Here is a 17700-nt window from a genome sequence, read left to right as displayed (position 1 = left end):
AGCAAAATAGCACGAGAGAGCCGGAGACAGCCCCCACGTGTGCTTAATTCATGACACAGAAATACTTTGCATGATGCAGACATCAGTGATTGGGCAAGCCAAGGCAGCTTGATTTTGAAAGCGCGTTTCATGCACAAGGTAACTCAACGTGCTGCCTTTACAAGCAAAAGCCAAAGTGCATACAAAATTCTTTCATCACAGGTAAAGGGAAAAAAATGCATCGATTTTCCCCAGGATTGACACATTGGCGGCTTATTCTATTTGCGTGCAGCATAACAGCTAAATTCTGCTTGCCTATATTGTCTTTAAACTCTGAGCTCTAGACTGCAGACGTCAGAGTCTATTGTTTTTTTTCGCATTCCTTTCCTGTATTCAGGACCTAAACCATTCAGTGGTTTATAGACCAGTAGTAGAATTTCAAATAGGTAAAAATACCCGCTTTAAACACATTCTAAACGATTAAAGGACCCTTTTTTTTAAAGACAGGTATTCCCAGGACAGATAGATCGATCGATACGTCCCACAAAAGAATCTGAGAAGCAGCGTGTTTGTTGAGGATGAACCGCGTTACAGCGGGTCACTCCACATCGCTCGAGAGGCGAGGATGCCGCGTCGACACGAGCGTGCCGGAAGAGTCGCATTCGCCGCGCTCGACGTTGAAAGAACAAACGATCAGCGGGCGCACCGGCACCTATGAACACGTTGACTTCACAGAGCGGCGGAGGCGCGCGACTGTCTGGCAACAAAAAGCCTTCCAGCTCTGAGGGAGCGAGGGTTTCGCTCTCAAAACAAGCTGAAAAGCGACAAACCCGACAAGAGGGAATCTCATTTGCCTCTTTGCAAGCCCGCCATATTTGTCTTTTCCACGACATCTTATTCCAACAACCCCCGGGGGCAGAGACATCTCTCGCCGTGAAGGAGGCTTCATCCTCTGCTTCACAGCTGTCATATACAATAGAGGGCACATTTTCACACGGGGTCAGAGAGCAGGTAGTGGATCGTCCTTTCGTTTTTCTTTACCGAGATGAGCTTCTCTTGCGGGGGTGAAAAAAAAAATGAACGCACCACACGTTCATTATCGGTGGTGGGAATTAAAGAGCAAACACTTTCTGGTAGCTACTGTCACAGGGATGAAACAAACAAACGAACAAAAAAAAGTTGAATTGGAAAATTGGTTTTGATTCAAAAGATTCGAGTGCATCGAATCAAACCGAATTGAGTTCTGCTTTCGACATCCATATCGAATCGTCTTTTATGGGGAGGGGGGGCTAAAACTGGAAATGCCACATTTACCATACTGACAAGTTCATTCTTGTGCACTGTACGTAAAAGAACAACAAGCAACTCATTGCGTCAGACCCTCTCAAACTTGAATCGAATCGCAATCCAGTCCTTTTTTTTTTTTTACCTTTGTACCCAAGTATATTTCCTAATTAGTATCTTTCTACGCTAACCTTTCCTGGACTGTGTTTTTTCTCCACTCAAGTATCGATGCTTCTGAGGAACACAGTGTGAGCACTTTGGCTCATTACGATTGATTACAAGATAACTGTTCAACGTGGCAGGGAAAATCTGGCGTTCCGATCCTCAATGACGAGTGATCGTCATCACATCCTTAAACCCGACGCGTTGACTTGGGTGGGCAGTCACATGACAAAAAACGCACAGTGGGATTTCACACCCATCTCAGAGAGAAAAAGGCTCCCTTCGCTCCGCAGTCACCCCCACTGAGTTGGTGCACAGCAGGCGGCTGGCTCAAAGCTGTGTTCACAGAATCCTTTCACTTTAGTACAACACCAATTGTACAAAAACTAACTATAGCCTATCTATGCACTGAAATAATGATGAGCTCGTCTCAGTTTAACGAAGAAATCTACTCACTCTCCGGGCCTGATTTACTTGCCTGGAAAAAATGTGTGCACACTTGATTGCTTATGCAAAGCGCATGTGAAAGCTGAAGATGTGGAGCTAACGGAGGGCATCCAGGATGGCGTCTGCCAAAATGCCAACGTTGTTCATTTTACGGGTTTTGGGAGGAGTATGAATTGAGCACACGGCATGTGATTGATCAAACCTGAGATGATTTGCAGAGGGTGATTTTACTACCTTGTCTGAAAGGCAGGTACAAATGAGATCAATGAGTGGCGGACGGGAGGATTTTTCCACTTGCGCTACCGTTTGTGAGATGCCAGAAACAAAACTTATCATGACAGCAATTCCATTTTGGAGCTTCTGATTGATCCGAGGGCTGACTTGGAGTCAGTCACAAGAGGGAGTCATTCTACATTTCCAATGCTTTGGACTGGTCTCAAGTTTAGTTTACCTCCAGCCACCATATTGTCAGATGCGCCGGGGTGCGAAAAAGAAAAAGCTCTCGTTCCACCAACCAGTGGTTCCCAAAGTTTAGATCGCTCAACAATTCAAACACCTTTTCATTTCAACCACAAATAACGACGGAAGCTCAAGTCCACTTACCCCGAATACGTGCTCGTCACCACCTTGAGGCTGCCGGCGTTGCGCAGCAGTTTGTCCAACGTGTTGACGATGCGCGAGAACTTGGGCCTCAGGTTGCGCTCCTTCATCCAGCATTCCAACATGAGCTGGTGCAGCACCATGGGGCAGTCCATGGGCGGGGGAAGCCGGTAGTCCTGCTCAACCGCGGTCATCACCTGCAGGACAGTTTCGGACAACTTTATTCATCACGGTTGGCAGACTCTCGAGAGAGGTATTTGCTAGGCAATTGGCCGGTCGTTCGAATGCTTGTTGAAAGTGAAAGGAGACGGGGATTTTTCTTTCCAAATAAAATCACTTCTGAAAACAAACAAACAAATAAATAAATAAATAAATAAGTGGCGGTTTGTAATTAGAGGAATATCAAATGAACTGTTTGTAGATTTGGGAGCGATTCAAATTTACCAGAGTCATCTGACTGAACATGCTCAGAGGGGAGCGAGGGGCCTCGACTCTTTTTTCTTTTCGCTATTAGCATGCTACATGTTTACATGCTAAGCATCAGTGATGGAATCTTTTCGAGTGGAGTGTGAAAAGCCTCAACAAATTTTATTTTGAGCAACAAAAAGCCTCACTATCGCAGACTGCCAGTTTCAGTTCGCGATCTTTCCGGAATGACACAAATAACATTCTCCAAAAATGGATGGGTGAGACAACAAGCGGAGACTGCAAACGTTCACTGGCTGGATTTTCACAGGGTTCAGTGTATTTTTTTCCATATGGTTTAAAAACTCCACAAGAGAAAAAAAAAAAAGCCATCCGGGACTAAAAACATTGCTCTCCCCCCCTGCAGCCCTCCTCTCCTTCTTCTGCGTGGATTTTCATTTTTATAGATGGGCTTGCAGCAGACGAGAACCTCTCTCTACATCTTCTGTTTGTTGACTGTTGCTTATTGAGCAAAGTCTGTGGCAAGTGGGAACAATGGAAGCTCTTGACTTTGATACTTTCATTACCGCACGCGGCGTTTGTTGCTGGCAATTTTCACCGCGCCTTCCTTTTTTTTTTTTTTTGTCTCTGTTCTTATAGGCATTACAAGTCTGACTTTGAATCGCAGCGCCGAGCAGATATTCCACTGTGAATCGCCAAGCGTTGCGAGTGTGATGGAGGGACACAATTTGCTGTGAACCCACTGCTGGAGTTGCGACGTCTGTGTGTTGCAGATAGCCCGGGGGTAACAACAGCCCGTGTCTGAGTGTGTTGGTGTGTCATGGGGGGGAGCTTTGCAGTCTGCATATTTGGGAGGGTTGGAGGGTCAGCAGACGAAAGTTGTAAATAGGGTGAAATAAAGCAGAACACAGACACGCTGCTGCAGTGAGGAGATAAAGAGTGCAGGCCTAGTCAGATAGTGGATACCAGACTCGGTCTGAAATGTAAAGCCGCACGTGCCTTGGATCTCCAATTGTACGTTTGGAGCTTTTTTTTTTTTTTTAAGTATTTGTACTTTACTTGAGTACAGTGTTCCATCACTCCTTTTTTTTTGTTTGTTTTAACCCAAGTCCAAATTTGGAGGTGTGCGCCTTCAGTGCAGTACCACTTTGTGCCACAACATGTCAGGCAGCACTGAGAAGACATGCAGGAAGAGACGCAGCGTAATTAAGAGCAAGCGGCAGACAAAGTAGCCAAATACACTTCACTAAGAGCCGCTGTTCTCACAGAGCAGAGAGAAGACATGCCCGTTAGCAAGCTTTGTATTTCTTGCTGCCACCATCTCACTCAACTCAAATTTCTGCGCGCAACTTAAGACAAAGAAAATGTACGCGACACGTTTGTTGACGCGCCACCGGTGCTGACTCACGTCCTGGTTGCTCATGTCCCAGTAGGGTCTTTCTCCATACGACACCACCTCCCACATAACGATGCCATAACTCCACACGTCGCTCGCAGAGGTGAACTTCCTGAAGGCGATGGCCTCTGGCGCCGTCCACCGGATGGGAATTTTCCCTCCCTGCTCACTCACACACACACACACACACACACACACACACACGCAGGGAGTGAACGGTCACAGTCCGGGAAATACTGAAGTCATGTAGCAACAGGCAGTCGGCATGCATACAGCAACAAAAGGCGTTCTGGCACAGTAATGTCAACATTGGCACATACTACGGGGAACACTCCACGTGGGCATTTTAAATTAGCGTAGCGAGGACCTCAGTTGACTATTACTTCAAAAGGTGGACTGCTGTCATGCATAAATTGGCTACAATTTTGAATTTTTACTCTCCCCCTCCTCATTGACCTTGCTTCTTGTTTCTTATCGTATAGGGACCTTTTCTCTTGACAAAACCTTAGCAAACAGTAATACACACAGACAGACACACACACACACAAATACTCACCAGTGAGCTTGTGTAAGTGGGGTCAGACGAAGTGTCATCCAGAAAGCGTGACAGACCAAAGTCTGAAACCTTGCACACCAAATTGCTGTTGACCAGGATATTGCGGGCAGCGAGGTCTCTGTGGACATAGTTCATGTCCGACAGGTACTTCATTCCTGCGGCAATGCCCCGCAGCATCCCCACCAGCTGAGTCACTGTGAAGCGGCCATCGTTCAGCTGAGGACACAAGAGGATGGTGCTTGATTCGAGGAGAGGGAAACAAACAAAACAAAAAACAAGAGAGCAAGATAGTCGAGGAATCCAATCCGAGACAACCGGCCAGTCACTGAGGCCATAAACACGACAGCTGTCATCATGCTTCGTGACAGTCATTTACAGGTGACCTTTTATGAGAATTCCGTCCAATTAGATTTTTGATTAGACTCCTTACTGTTACACAAAAAAAATGTTTGGATGTGTATGATATAACGGAAGCATTTTTTGCTTTTATTTCCAGTTGTACCTTCTTTAAATGCGACTCTAGTACTCGGAGTCCTTTTGAGTCACAGTTAGTGTGACAGTGTGACCCGGGGAGGACACACACGCTGTTATATTTTTTGTTTTTTGTTATTTTTATGCTAGGACAACTCGCTCGGAACAATGGCCAAAAGGAGGAACAGACCGAGTGGACATTCGTTTCTCCATGAACAGCGCAAAGTCTATCAAATTAAGGCACCCTTTAACAATTGTGTTGACTTCTCCAGACGCATTTTCTGAACATTAGTGGCTTTGTAAAGACCCTAAAAACATTCATTTGACTCTTTCTTCCAGTGATTTTAATGAGGAATGACCACAACTAAATTTAAAAGTGCGTTTGCATCCTGTGTTTACATGCCATTTAACGTGCTGCGGCTGATTAATTATACAGCTTGCCAAGTGATGGTGAAGCATGTGGCTGTAATAAATGTCTTGCGGCTCACTCGGCTGGACCCACGCAGGAATTTAAAAGTCATAAAATGATGTTGACGGTGCTTGCTGCAGACAACTTATTGGCGTCAATGTAATTGTCAAGTGTCAAGATTTTTATTGGGAAAATTGGGGAATTCCGCAATTGGGCAAAAGTCCCGATTTAGCTGAATATATGCACGTTGGAATGGTTTGAACCGGTCAGGAAAGATGGGAGGAAGTCAAGACAGAAATGAATTTAATGATGGAAATTTGGGAATTTTACTGTCAGAACTTGTGAATTGGTGGACTACTCCTTTTTGAACAACCGACTTGATATTGAAGCTGCTCCTCTCGTTCCCCTTAAATTCAGAGTAGGAGAGGTGTAGTTTCTACATGGCGGAACTGCAAGATCTGCATTTGCGGATGATGTAAAGTTGGCACTTGGAAACAGCCTTCAACTCCAGATTGTGTGTCTGTGTGTGACACGCACGTTTAGTGGAAATGCTGTATGTAACCGGAAAAAAGGTCATTAAAGGTCAGAATACAGATTCACCAAAAATATTAAGAAACCCCTTTTATTCTAAAAGTCTTCTCTCAGCTCAACCATGCCTTTTTATCAAATGTAAACGGCACGTAATAGCCCCGCACAGTTGCAAATGTAATATGCGACGCCTCATTTCTCATCCTGTCTTTGTTCGGCACGTTGCGGGGGCGGCGCAAAGCGAAGAACTCTGATCGCTAACGTACTCTGTAGTCACGTAAAGACTCCGGGAATACACTGAAGCAGGCATTCAAACGCAACAGTTTTCCACCTGGAGTTAGCGTGTTGAGGAAAAAGGTGCCAGCATCAGAGCGTCACGCAGAGACACCGCGCCTGCCGACAAACGTTACATTGCACATTTCATCTCTATCACTCAGCAAGTCAATGCCTCGGGCTGTTTTATGAAGCGTAACACATCCCGATAACCCGGGGGGTGTCGTAGAAGACTGCCATTTTGGCATGTTTTGAGAGATGTTCCTTGAGAGGGGAAACAAGATTAGGCTCTCACATTCACCAAGTAAATGTTCTCTCGAAACAAATAACCTCCAACATCAAAACATCAAATTCCGTACCTTTCGCACGCAACAAAGTCTCTCTGATACAAACACGCCCACATTAAAAAAAAATATATCACACCAAAAAAACTCTCCTACACACCAAAACATGTGCCAAATGTACCCAAAAAAAGGGATTTACACGCCCCGCCCAAAAAATTCACACGACCAAGAAATTTCTCACACACCCTAAAAAACTAAAAAACTCATACTCAGCAACAAAACCTCGAACACACACACATACACACATAGACCAAAAAAAAACCCTCACACTCACCAGAAAATCTTTCACACACGCTGTAATCTCTCACTAAGCCACCCAAAAAACCCTCCCTCACTAAATACCTCTCAATCAACTCACCCAATTTTTTTTTTTTTTAAATCCTGAGTGTGAGAGGCCACTTTTGACCTATATGGCAACTCATAGTGCCTCTCTCTTCTTTAGTTGGATGTGATGTGGTGAGCACTTGCCATCAGGCTTACCCGGAGGAAGGAATCAAGCGCGCCATTCTCCATGAATTCTGTGATGATGAGGACGGGGCAGCTCCGTGTCAGCACGCCCTCCAGCCGGATGACGTTGGGATGGTCGAATTGGCCCATGATGGACGCCTCGGCCAGGAAGTCCCGCCTCTGGCGCTCCGTGTAGCCCGCTTTCAGGGTCTTGATGGCCACCACCATCTCCCTGCGGCCGGCCTGCTTCAGCCGTCCACGACACACCTCGCCGAACTCACCTGAGGTGATACAAGGGGCGTGGCCAAAAAGGGGTGCGGGGGACGAAGGGAGGAGGTGAGGGCCATGAGGGAAAAGGGTCTAGTGAGTTAAGGAAAGAAAAGGAGGAGGGGGCTGGAGACCATATGAAGGGAGTGAACTTGGATGATTTTGAGTGAGGTCAGTGCCTAACTGTGTATGAGTGTGTTAGGGGGTGTCAAAAAATGGAAATGGTGAGCCAGTCAAATGACAAATTCTTCCTCTGATTGGGTGGTCAGAGCAAAACTTGTTACAGCCAACTTCGACGAGCAAGATGCGTGAGTAGCCATCTGCACAATTAGTACGTTTAGCTCATTCATTGCTATTGGTTTACATTGGTATATTGGTCATCGAGAACATTTTTCAGTGGGTAGGCACGAAGCATGGAAGAGGGTTTTGCCCAGCTTGTCTATGAAATACAGGTTTGTAAAGCACTGTAATTACGAAGAGATGCCTCTAGATGGTGGTGTTGCAATGCTTTGGATTTGAGTTCAGCACAGTTTTTGAGTCAAAGATAAGGATTAGGCGGTGAATCTCGGTTTGTCATGTTGATTATGAGGGAGAGAAATGCCAATATGTTGCACGTCAGAGAAGTCTAGGCTCCTCATACTCAAACCAAGTGCGTGTGTAATTGGTAGAAAGTGTGCGTTATCATAAGAAAAAATGACGCAGTTTGTGGAGTGAATCGCGAACACCATGTAAAAAGCCACTCACAGTGCGTGTCATAGTTGCACATCTGTAAATAATTATTTTACCATGAAAGGCCCTTTCTGTCTTCTTTGTTTGTTTTATAGTTTGATGTGACAAAATTAAAGGCCCAGGCACCAAATGCATGGCCCGCCCCGCCACCGCAAAACTGGAGAGGCAACTCAGGCAAGTGGTCAAAGGGTAAAGATGTCAGGGAGCGAAGGGGTGATTGGTCGTGATCGAGTGTGCAGTCTGGGAGTGGTGTAGGGACAACGTGGACGGGTGAGGAATTTGGGTGTTGTGCTTGTGGTGCCTGAGTCAAAACATAGACAAAAAAAGCAGAGACAAGGAGAAGGAAAAAAAACCAAAAAAAAAAACCATGAAGGAATAATAGTCGATCACACTGTCATTCAGAGGTGCCGGAGAGAAACAAAAACAGGTTGAGAGGGATTTTCACCTCAATCCGCCCTTCCCACCCGCATATGTCCCCGCAATGCACGCACAGAATCCAAAGTCCTTTTTTTTCTGCCTTCAAGCCCATCACACAGAACAAACCTGAGGGCTTGATGGCACATTCCTGTTCAGATAAATCATTCATGAACGCGACTCGTTTGGTCGTCCCTTTCGGACAAAGGCAGCAGAGCTATTCACCTGCACCGATGACTTCTTCAATCTTTATGCAGGAAATGTCGATTTCCTTCGCAAACTCGTGGATGGCGTCATTGGGGTCCTCGTAGGTGAAAGGGTCAATGTACACTTTCACACCTGGAGAAACTGAGATGTTCAACAGTTTTTTAGTTAGGGTTTTCCCCCCCACCAGTCAGCTTTTCAGCAGTCACACGCATTTTCTTCAGAAATTGCATTCCCCAGTTTTAAGATGGAATACTTATTTTTATTTTATTTTTTTTTTTTTTTGTGGTTCATTTTACAGATTGTGAAGTAGTCCACAGCTGATTCGAGGTTGAAAGTACCGCTGTGTTGGGCACATGACTCTCACAGACTAAAAAACATCAGCCCAAGCTTGGTGATGAAAAGAAAGACTTGCGTTGTTGTCCGGCCAGAATCCCAATTAATTTGCGGTCTCTGAGTAAATGTTGAAAGGGCACCCTGACAGCATATTTAGCTCAATTAATATACAACACGCAGCAAAACATTGTCCAGATGGAATGGGAGGGATTGTGCAAATGCAAAACTTGTTTCCTGCCGGGTCAGGTGACTTTATCGAATCGGGTAGTTAACAGTCCAGGCATGTCCGATAAAGCAGAACTGCAGAACACATAAACTTACTGTACTGCTGCAGTTTCTCTGTGTACTCCAGCTCCGATCCACTGCGCTGCTTCCTGTAAACAAAGTCACGTAAAAATCTGTCTCGACTTTTTCCAGCTGTTAATTTTATCGCCATCAGATAAATGAACAGCTGTATTTGCTTCAATACTGGCTCCATTCTTGAAGGTTAAGTGGAGATTCACTCTGAAGGCATGCGCTGGATGGAAGACAACCAGTGCAAATACTTTGTTGTTGAATAGAAGATTTTACAAGTCCTATCGGTCAACCAGTCGTAAAATGATCATTGACAAAGTCAGCTCTCTTGTAACTCAAATTTCATTTGAATATACAAGACATCAGAGAGAAGGTTTCAAACATTCTCGTCCATTCAAGGGCACACCCGCAGTGAGAACACCGCCGTGCACTCACACTATTACATTTGGTGCTCTGCTGAAACTATGGCGGAATATCCATGGCTACGAGTCTTCAAACACCCTGACCCCCTATTTTAAATACAGGAGTTTAATTACAACTCCAACGTATGCCAGAGGCTTTATGTTTGTTGTTTGTTTTTTTAAAAGGTACTTCAACTTAAGTACAGAGTATTATCTCCACCTCTGAAGGCATGGAAGCAATTAACTAGCCCCTTTATTCAGGCTCCAATTAACTAAATGAAACATGTAGTTCACGTTGTCAGTGCTGCGCACTTACTTGAGGCAGACAACAGCAATTACCACCATGGCAACAATGACCACCAACCCTGCAGAGGCGGAACCGATGATGAGAGGCAGCTGATCCTGCACAGACTTCTGAGGATCACCTGGACCGAATCACACAAAAGGCACAAATGAGTACCAGTCAAAGCGTGGCTGCGGGGATTAGACAGTGTTGTGTACCACTCGGGTAGCAGAAGCCATTAAAACCACGAGGCTCTAAAACCGTCAACCATAGCAACAGATCACGGCAGAGATAAACCGAGGTCTTACTGTGCAGGCTGGTGCTGATGTCCATGGGGTTGCTGTAGCGACCGTATCCAGCGACAGTGCGAGCTCGCACCTGCACAACGTAGGGCGTGGCGGCCCTCAGCCCCTCCACCTTGGCTGAGCTGTGCTGGGACGTTACCGTGTGTGACATAGCCTGGCCCTGCAAGACGTGACGGTTGATGTTTACCGATCACTTTGCGTCATCACAAGGAAGGATATTTTTCCTACGATTGCGTTGTACAAGCAGGAGAATTGACGACGGTCACATTTTGAATTTAAAATGGCTATTCACTGGACCGAGCCCTGCTGTGAGTAATTGACGCTCCCCTCTAAAAATGTTTCTAACAGCCTATTCTCAGAGCAACAACACTGATGCAATAGGAGGAGGCCCGCGCAGCGTCGACTGCAATCTAACAACCTGGGCTAAGCAAACAAGGATTGTTCGTTAGTCGAAAAACAATGTCATCATACTTCCTTGACACCGATTCCTATTTAGACAAGGCTTTTGAGGCATCTTGGGGCATTTCAGATCGAGCTCCCTGTGAAAATGTGAATTTTGGAAGAGTACCGTATTGTCTAAAATGTCATCAAAATGCTTACCCGAGCAAATTTTCACTCCGCAAAATCAAATATAATTGTCCCATCAATTGACGAGCCCGGCTATTTAATTTGACTTTTCAGACTAAAGTCCGTAATATCGTTATGACTTTAGCATAGGACCCGGAAAATTCCCGTTGGCAATTTTCAGTGTTGTTAATGTGAAAATAAAAGTCTCCCCTAGTTAAACAGACATCATCATGCAAGCGAACACTCCCGTCGAGAATTTTTCTGCAATATGAAGGTCGTTTGACCGTTGGAGGTCATAAAAGGAACACATTAAACCTTAAGGGCCCTTGCCAGGAACTTGATCAATACCGACGACTCAACATTGCAGGAGCTGCCGAGGCCCTCCATCAATAGAAATGACTCCCTCACACGCAGCACTAGAAGATTGTATTTCCCAGCATCTGGAAAAGATGAAGTCTCCAACTCACCCTTTCGTGGTATTTAATCTCGTAGTCCAGAATGACTCCGTTAGGTTTCTCCGGAGGCAACCATGATAGACTCAGAGTGTCTGCGGTGGAACGCATCAGATGGACTGTTGGGACTGCGGACGGTGCTGCAGCAAAAGCATATGATGATAAAAAAAAAAAGGGGGGGGGTGGAGTTGCTTCATTATTTTTAAGAATGACACAAATGTCTCCAATGTCTGTGTGATATATATATATTTTTTTGTTTGTTTCTTGTTGTCAGTCAGCTTCACCTGGGCTGAAAAAGACACTTTGCCTCATAGGTTTACCACTCAAGGCCTACTTTTGCTCACGCTCACCTGCCTTCAAACCAAACCTTACAGTAGGATCTTACAAATTGAATCAAAGTATAAATTTAATAGGCCCAACTCTCCGGCAGTAAAGGTCGAAGAAATGGTGCGTGTTTCACATTGGCTGCATGGGTTGATGAAGCCGAAAAAGTGACTCATCTCGCAGCCATTGTCTGCGTTCCATTAACCGCAGTAAAGTGGATTAAGTGTGGGCTGATTTAAGTGATTACAGTGTGTGAAAGGTGATGAAAAGTTGGCTGGGCCAAGACATATGAAGGTGACATTGGTTGATAGCCGAGATCATTTTCTTGGCATTTAATCCATCTACTGTACCTCGACATTTTTTTTTTAGACTGTCTACGGTTTTTACTGGGATAGCTGTGAATCGACAGAGGTGAAATTCAATCACATAGTGTTGCAAAAGCTCATTTCTAAATAGGGTCAGTTTTATCCATTGTGTTCCAGTTATCCACGTTCAGGTCGGAGGATTGGCAGCTGAAGCAAGGAAGCCCCACGCATTCCTCCCCCGAGTCGGACATGCCCGCAACGCCTCACCACGGAGGCGTTCAGGAGACTTTCGCCAACAATTTTAAAGAAATGGAGATTTGGGTGTCGACGAGGCAAACTGTGCGACCATAAAAACCGTTTCAAGCAAGTCCCAAATTACTGTGGCAAAAATCAAGCAAGTCGAGTCCCAAATCCGACAATTTCATGAGTGACTAAAGTCAGGTCACGTGGCCGGAATCCCCCCGCCCCTGCTACGAGATCATTAAGAAACTCATTGACATGGACTGAGCGTAGGGTCCAATAAACTGCCTCTTTCATTGGGCTTTTAAGCGATATTGATCGAGGGGGAGGCCTATGAATTAACTTGGTTTGTGGACACACGCGGAAGCGTCATTGACAGGTCTACTAACCGGCCTGGTTGGTGGTGATGTTGACTGTGGAGTAACGCGGAGAGGTGGGGTTCTTCCCGGAGACACCGTTGACCGCTTGCACTTCAAAGCTGTAGCGGGTGTGAGCCTGCAGATTCCTCACCACGACCTTCCTCTGCCGCAGCCCCAGCCTTCGAGGGGAGATGTCCACGTTGTCGTCGCAGCGCGTGCACGGGCTGCGGTCCCGCAGGCATTTCTTACACACCACGTTATACACCAGGTCATTCCTGCCACCGCTGTCTTCGGGTTCCTCCCATTCCAGGGACAGCGAGGTCTCATTCACACTGGAAATGACATTGCGGGGAGCCGACGGGATTGCTGCAAGGTGTTCAAAACACAGGTCAATGATGAAATGACACGGGGATATATAGATTACATGCGCAGCATTTCAAGCACTGACAAGGCGAGAGGATTAAAAAATATCATTTCCAAGGCATTGAATACACGCGTTGAACGCAGACAGACATCTTGTAAGTGCAGCAAATATGGCACAATGGTGACATCACCGAGAACTGGATGTCCGCCTCCCTGATTAGCTTTTTTTTTAGTTCATTTTTAAAATATAATACAATACAGCATTATTTATAGAGCACACAAAACTGACATTTGAGAGGATTGTTTAGAATTTTAGACCAACTGAAAATATTGTGTGAAATATCTATTTTATTGAAGGTGTGTTAGCAATAAAGCTGGACCCCCACGCTTGACACTTAGCTGACTCAACTCAACTGTATTTATAGAGCACTTTCAAACAGCCATCGCTGCATACAAAGTGCTGTACATGGAGCAAGTCACATATACAACAATAACTACTCAATAATTACTCTGTCGTCAGAGAGAGAGAGAGAAAAAAAAAGTTTGTGAAAAATGAACATTGTATTTTGCAGAGAACGCACTGAACTTTCGGTTCAACTAAACAAAGTTATTCCAGTGAGAGAATACAATACAGGACATTAGTCCATTGTGAGTGGTACCTTGTGGACAGCTAAGGAAACATTTTAAGGGCACAAAGGGTTCTAAATTACACGAGCGTGCTGGCATGTCACAAAGAGGAAGTGCTTGTGGTGGGTGTTTTTTTTTTCCCACCATACAAAATGCATTCAAACACAAACAACAGCGCAAATCTCGGTTAAGCTGTTTCTTTTATCACTGCAGTATGTCTGCAATATTGTAAGCAGTGAAATATGGTGATTTATTGTAAATAGAAAGGAAAAAAAAGTGGGGCAGCGTTTGACCATCTGGTTGGAGCATACTTTCTGAGAACCAGCCATTTATATCCATATTGCACGGTAGTAAAATACTCTGATGTATCTGCTGTCAGAAGGATGAACTGAGTCACCGCAGAGCCCAAAGAAGTTGAGAGGAGTAGGGAGAGAATCCTCGTCTCAACCGGCCATCCGCTAACTTCGCCCTCAGCCACGTTTCCCTCGCCCCGTCCTTTCTAATTAGAAAGAGACGGTTCAGAGTGGAGCCTCTTCTAATTGGACGCCCGATGGAAACGCACGCTGAGCCCAAGCTGCCGGCTGGCTTAACCTCGTTTGTGCAACACCACACAAAGGACAGGCTGGCACACAAGCTCTGCCAGGCCACAGGGACACAAGTGTCAGGCCTGCGTGTGTGTGCGTGTGCGTGTGTGTGTGTGCGTTTAGTCGGAGGAGGAGGTGCCGCCTGAGTTCCTGCCCGTGTGTGTCTTGCTGGTCAGCGTCAAGAGTGCACAGTGTTCCCGCGACAGGGATCTGGGGAGGACAGTTGCGGGGCCGTGTGTGTCATTTAACGCGTGGAAAGGCCCCCCCGGGAGTGATTTTTACACAGTCGAGGCAGCTCATGTCACTCTCCATCAGCGCCATCGCTGGGCTAAGAGCTTTGTCCACCCGCGACTGATATGGACTGTACATCAGATCACATTAGTACCAGCAAGCCGGCGACTTGCTACTGTCATAGCACACATTTGCTTATATATTATTATATGATAACAAATGTGCATATTAAGTTTTTCTTTTTATGCAGGAGTAATAAAAGACGGCTTGGAAGAATTTTAGAAAAATACTCTACACACCCGAGACGATCGCTCTAAGCACTTGATTAGTCTATGATTTGGTTTTACTCATGCTTGAAGTCGATTAACCTCTAATTACATGGTGTTTCATGTATTTTCATCTTGTCTTACAATTTGCCAATTTACAAAGGGGTTTTCACTCGCCCATCCGCATTCGGACAATAACGCTTTGAGGAGCAGCAAAATGTCCGGCCAAGAAGGCGACGCTGTCGCCATACGTGCTGCGCTGTCTGCACGGTTCTGAGAGTAGGAAAATATGCCGGTTGTAGATAAGAATAGCAGTTAGCCTCACTAACTTCGGCTATTCTAGTCTTGAAATATTCATGCCAGCGGGACCGTGGGGCTCGCGGCGGCGAGAAACGATGGTGATGGCGCAAAGTGAAGCTCCGGGTTTGTCGCCAAAAGGTGATGGGCAATAATGGGCCGAGAAGAACTATGTGATCCCGAGAGCTTTCAGTGAAATGCTGAGGTATATTTTGAATCAATTGTTCTGATTTGCTGCTGGTCAATCAAACGTATGCTTTCGGTGAAACTGGTTCATGGCGCAAAAAGGGTTCGGGACTAAGATAATCGCAACGCTCGAGCAGTGCGACGTTCTTGTCAAAAGACATAAAGCCCAAGCAGCATTTATTTGGAGCGTTTTCAATGCGGGATGACTTACTCGTGCAGGCGGTGTCAGGTGGGTCGCTATCAGCGCGGTAGAACCCACTTTGGCAGGGACAAACACTGGCTCCTCGGGCACCAGTGCGACTGTTGGACGGACACGCGACACAGGAACCATCACCGAATTTGGATTTGAAAGTCCCAGCCATGCAAGCTGGATGAGAGAGAAGATGAAATCAGAGTTGGGAAGTAACAATCATTTGTTACTGGACTTTTTTTCAGATGCTTGTACTTTACTTGAGTTGAGAAAACAACAAGAGGTATTTTTTTTTCAGTTATCTTGTGCAAATTCAGCATGTTTTGTGAGCCAGATCACAACATTAGCTTGTGGTCACATTGTTTTGCTAACATCAAAGTTGAGCCAATGCTAGCTCACTCCCAAAGAACACGTTACATTTTTTTTTTGTCTTCTCAGTCACCTAAGTCAATAAAAGAAGGAAACAAATTTGTGTGCAGTCACCCCCCCCCCTTGTGCTTACTCATCAAATATGTTTTGTGTGTAACTGACAGTGAACATTAATTTGTACTTTTACCTAAGTACAGGAGAATCTGTTGGAGCAAAAGTTTCTTTAGTACTTTGACTATTACCAGAGTGCCCCCCCTTTTTTTTTTTTAACTACTTTTATTTATTTATTTTTTTGGCATTCGTAGCTATACGACAGAGTTGCAGTACTTTTGCCACCGATGGAAGAAATAAAGAAAGCAATCAGAGAGAAAAAGGAGTAACGTCATGGTAACGACAAGTAGATGTCACACCTGTCAGTGAACAAAACAGTGCACTGATGACGCTCGGTATTTACGGAGACATCAGAACACGAGTGAGAAATGAGCCACATTTAAGAAAACGTTATCTTTGTATTTGCATCTGGTCTTGCTCCCCCCCCCCTTCCTTTTATAGGTGACATTAATCTCTCGAAGCTTGGATGACACTGAAATTTAATGGTGAAGAGGAGGAAACAAGGGATAAAGAAGAAGATAGACCGCTGACAGGAGATTGGTGTTTTCAGACAAACAGAGATGGAGAATGCCTCGGAGGGGACGGATACACCCTAAACCTATCCATCAGCCCGCAGCTCTCAGGATACCATCAAGCCTCCAAATGCATACAGAGCTCTCTCATAATTAGCCTATAAATCAGCGCTGTGTTTGAAGCAACGCCGAGACACAAATTAACTGACAAGAGTTATGAGGGAAACTAAATAACGTTTGTTAGGTGCCAGGGTAGAAAAGTGACTGACTTGAAATGGTGAGTTTGAAAAAAAAAATTAAAAAATCATTTTTTCCTCCCATACTTGTTAAAATTGTCATTATGACAAAATGATCTGTGTGGAAAAAAACAGCCCTCTTCAACCACATCTTTTGCCTCTAATTTGGATTTTCAAGCTCCCATGCCGCTTGAGGAAAACCAGCCAATCCCTGCACTCACTTATCCTCGTGAGGGTACTGTAGCCTATCCCAGCTGTCTTCAGCCACCTGGTTTCTTGACAGGTAAGTTTTTCACCGCTTTTTGAGTTTTAATAAAAAGTTTCAACACGATAACTCTATTTTCGTGCATGTGTGCTTGTCGTAAAAACTGCTGTGATTTTCGGGTCAATGCAAGCCTCGTTTGAGCTTGTTTGGGAATTTGGCAGAACGCGCTGCGCCATGCTGGGCGTTCCAGCAGACCGAGAGCTTTTTCTTTTACACGTCCCTGGCACGCCTAAAAATCGCCTAGCTCAAGGTAGACTAAACTTTAGACCAACTGGAAGCAGGTCTAAGTTGTGGCGCAGGTGGTGTAAGGCAAATTTGGCGAATGTGATCGCCGTGCCAGGGCGCATGCACACACGGACACAAACGATCGGGTTGGAAGACGGCCTCCCGAGTGCCGCGCTTCACGGTGGTGATCTGTGCTGACATAAAACAGCTGACTGACACTTCACCTGGTTATATTATGGTGGTACAAGCCATTAACATTGTTTTCCAAAAAACTCTTCCTTAATCAAATGACACCGGAGGGTTTGTTTAGTCGCGGGTCTGGCGGAGAAAGCCATCCGGAAGTAAATGTGACGTCATGGTGAAAAGATCTACCGGATTACCTTGTTAAATCTCGCTAAAATTGAAATGTAAACCATATGAAGACAAGACTGAAGAA

At 45.3% G+C, this 17700-nt stretch overlaps 1 protein-coding gene across 2 annotated transcripts in view; it reads right to left on the bottom strand.

Annotated features, from left to right (window-relative positions):
- The window catches only part of ephb3a (eph receptor B3a), a 39517-nt gene that overhangs the window by 4428 nt on the left and 17389 nt on the right, over positions 1–17700 (bottom strand). For both annotated transcript variants that reach the window (XM_086128565.1, XM_086128566.1), the window contains exons 4-14: positions 15568–15723; positions 12833–13168; positions 11590–11714; positions 10559–10715; positions 10284–10392; positions 9594–9646; positions 8958–9080; positions 7356–7603; positions 4851–5066; positions 4307–4456; positions 2476–2669 (exon numbers count right to left, since the gene is read on the bottom strand). In XM_086128565.1, the coding sequence (XP_085984691.1) occupies positions 2476–2669; positions 4307–4456; positions 4851–5066; positions 7356–7603; positions 8958–9080; positions 9594–9646; positions 10284–10392; positions 10559–10715; positions 11590–11714; positions 12833–13168; positions 15568–15723 (1867 nt within the window). The remainder of the gene's footprint in view (positions 1–2475; positions 2670–4306; positions 4457–4850; positions 5067–7355; positions 7604–8957; positions 9081–9593; positions 9647–10283; positions 10393–10558; positions 10716–11589; positions 11715–12832; positions 13169–15567; positions 15724–17700) is intronic.

This window comes from Hippocampus guttulatus, chromosome 14 (genome assembly GCF_054856545.1).
Source record: "Hippocampus guttulatus isolate MCC_2025c chromosome 14, RoL_Hgut_1.0, whole genome shotgun sequence".
Taxonomy (NCBI): domain Eukaryota; kingdom Metazoa; phylum Chordata; class Actinopteri; order Syngnathiformes; family Syngnathidae; genus Hippocampus; species Hippocampus guttulatus.
The sequence above is the reverse complement of the archived record's forward strand: the minus strand, read 5'-3'. Positions and strand labels throughout refer to the sequence as shown.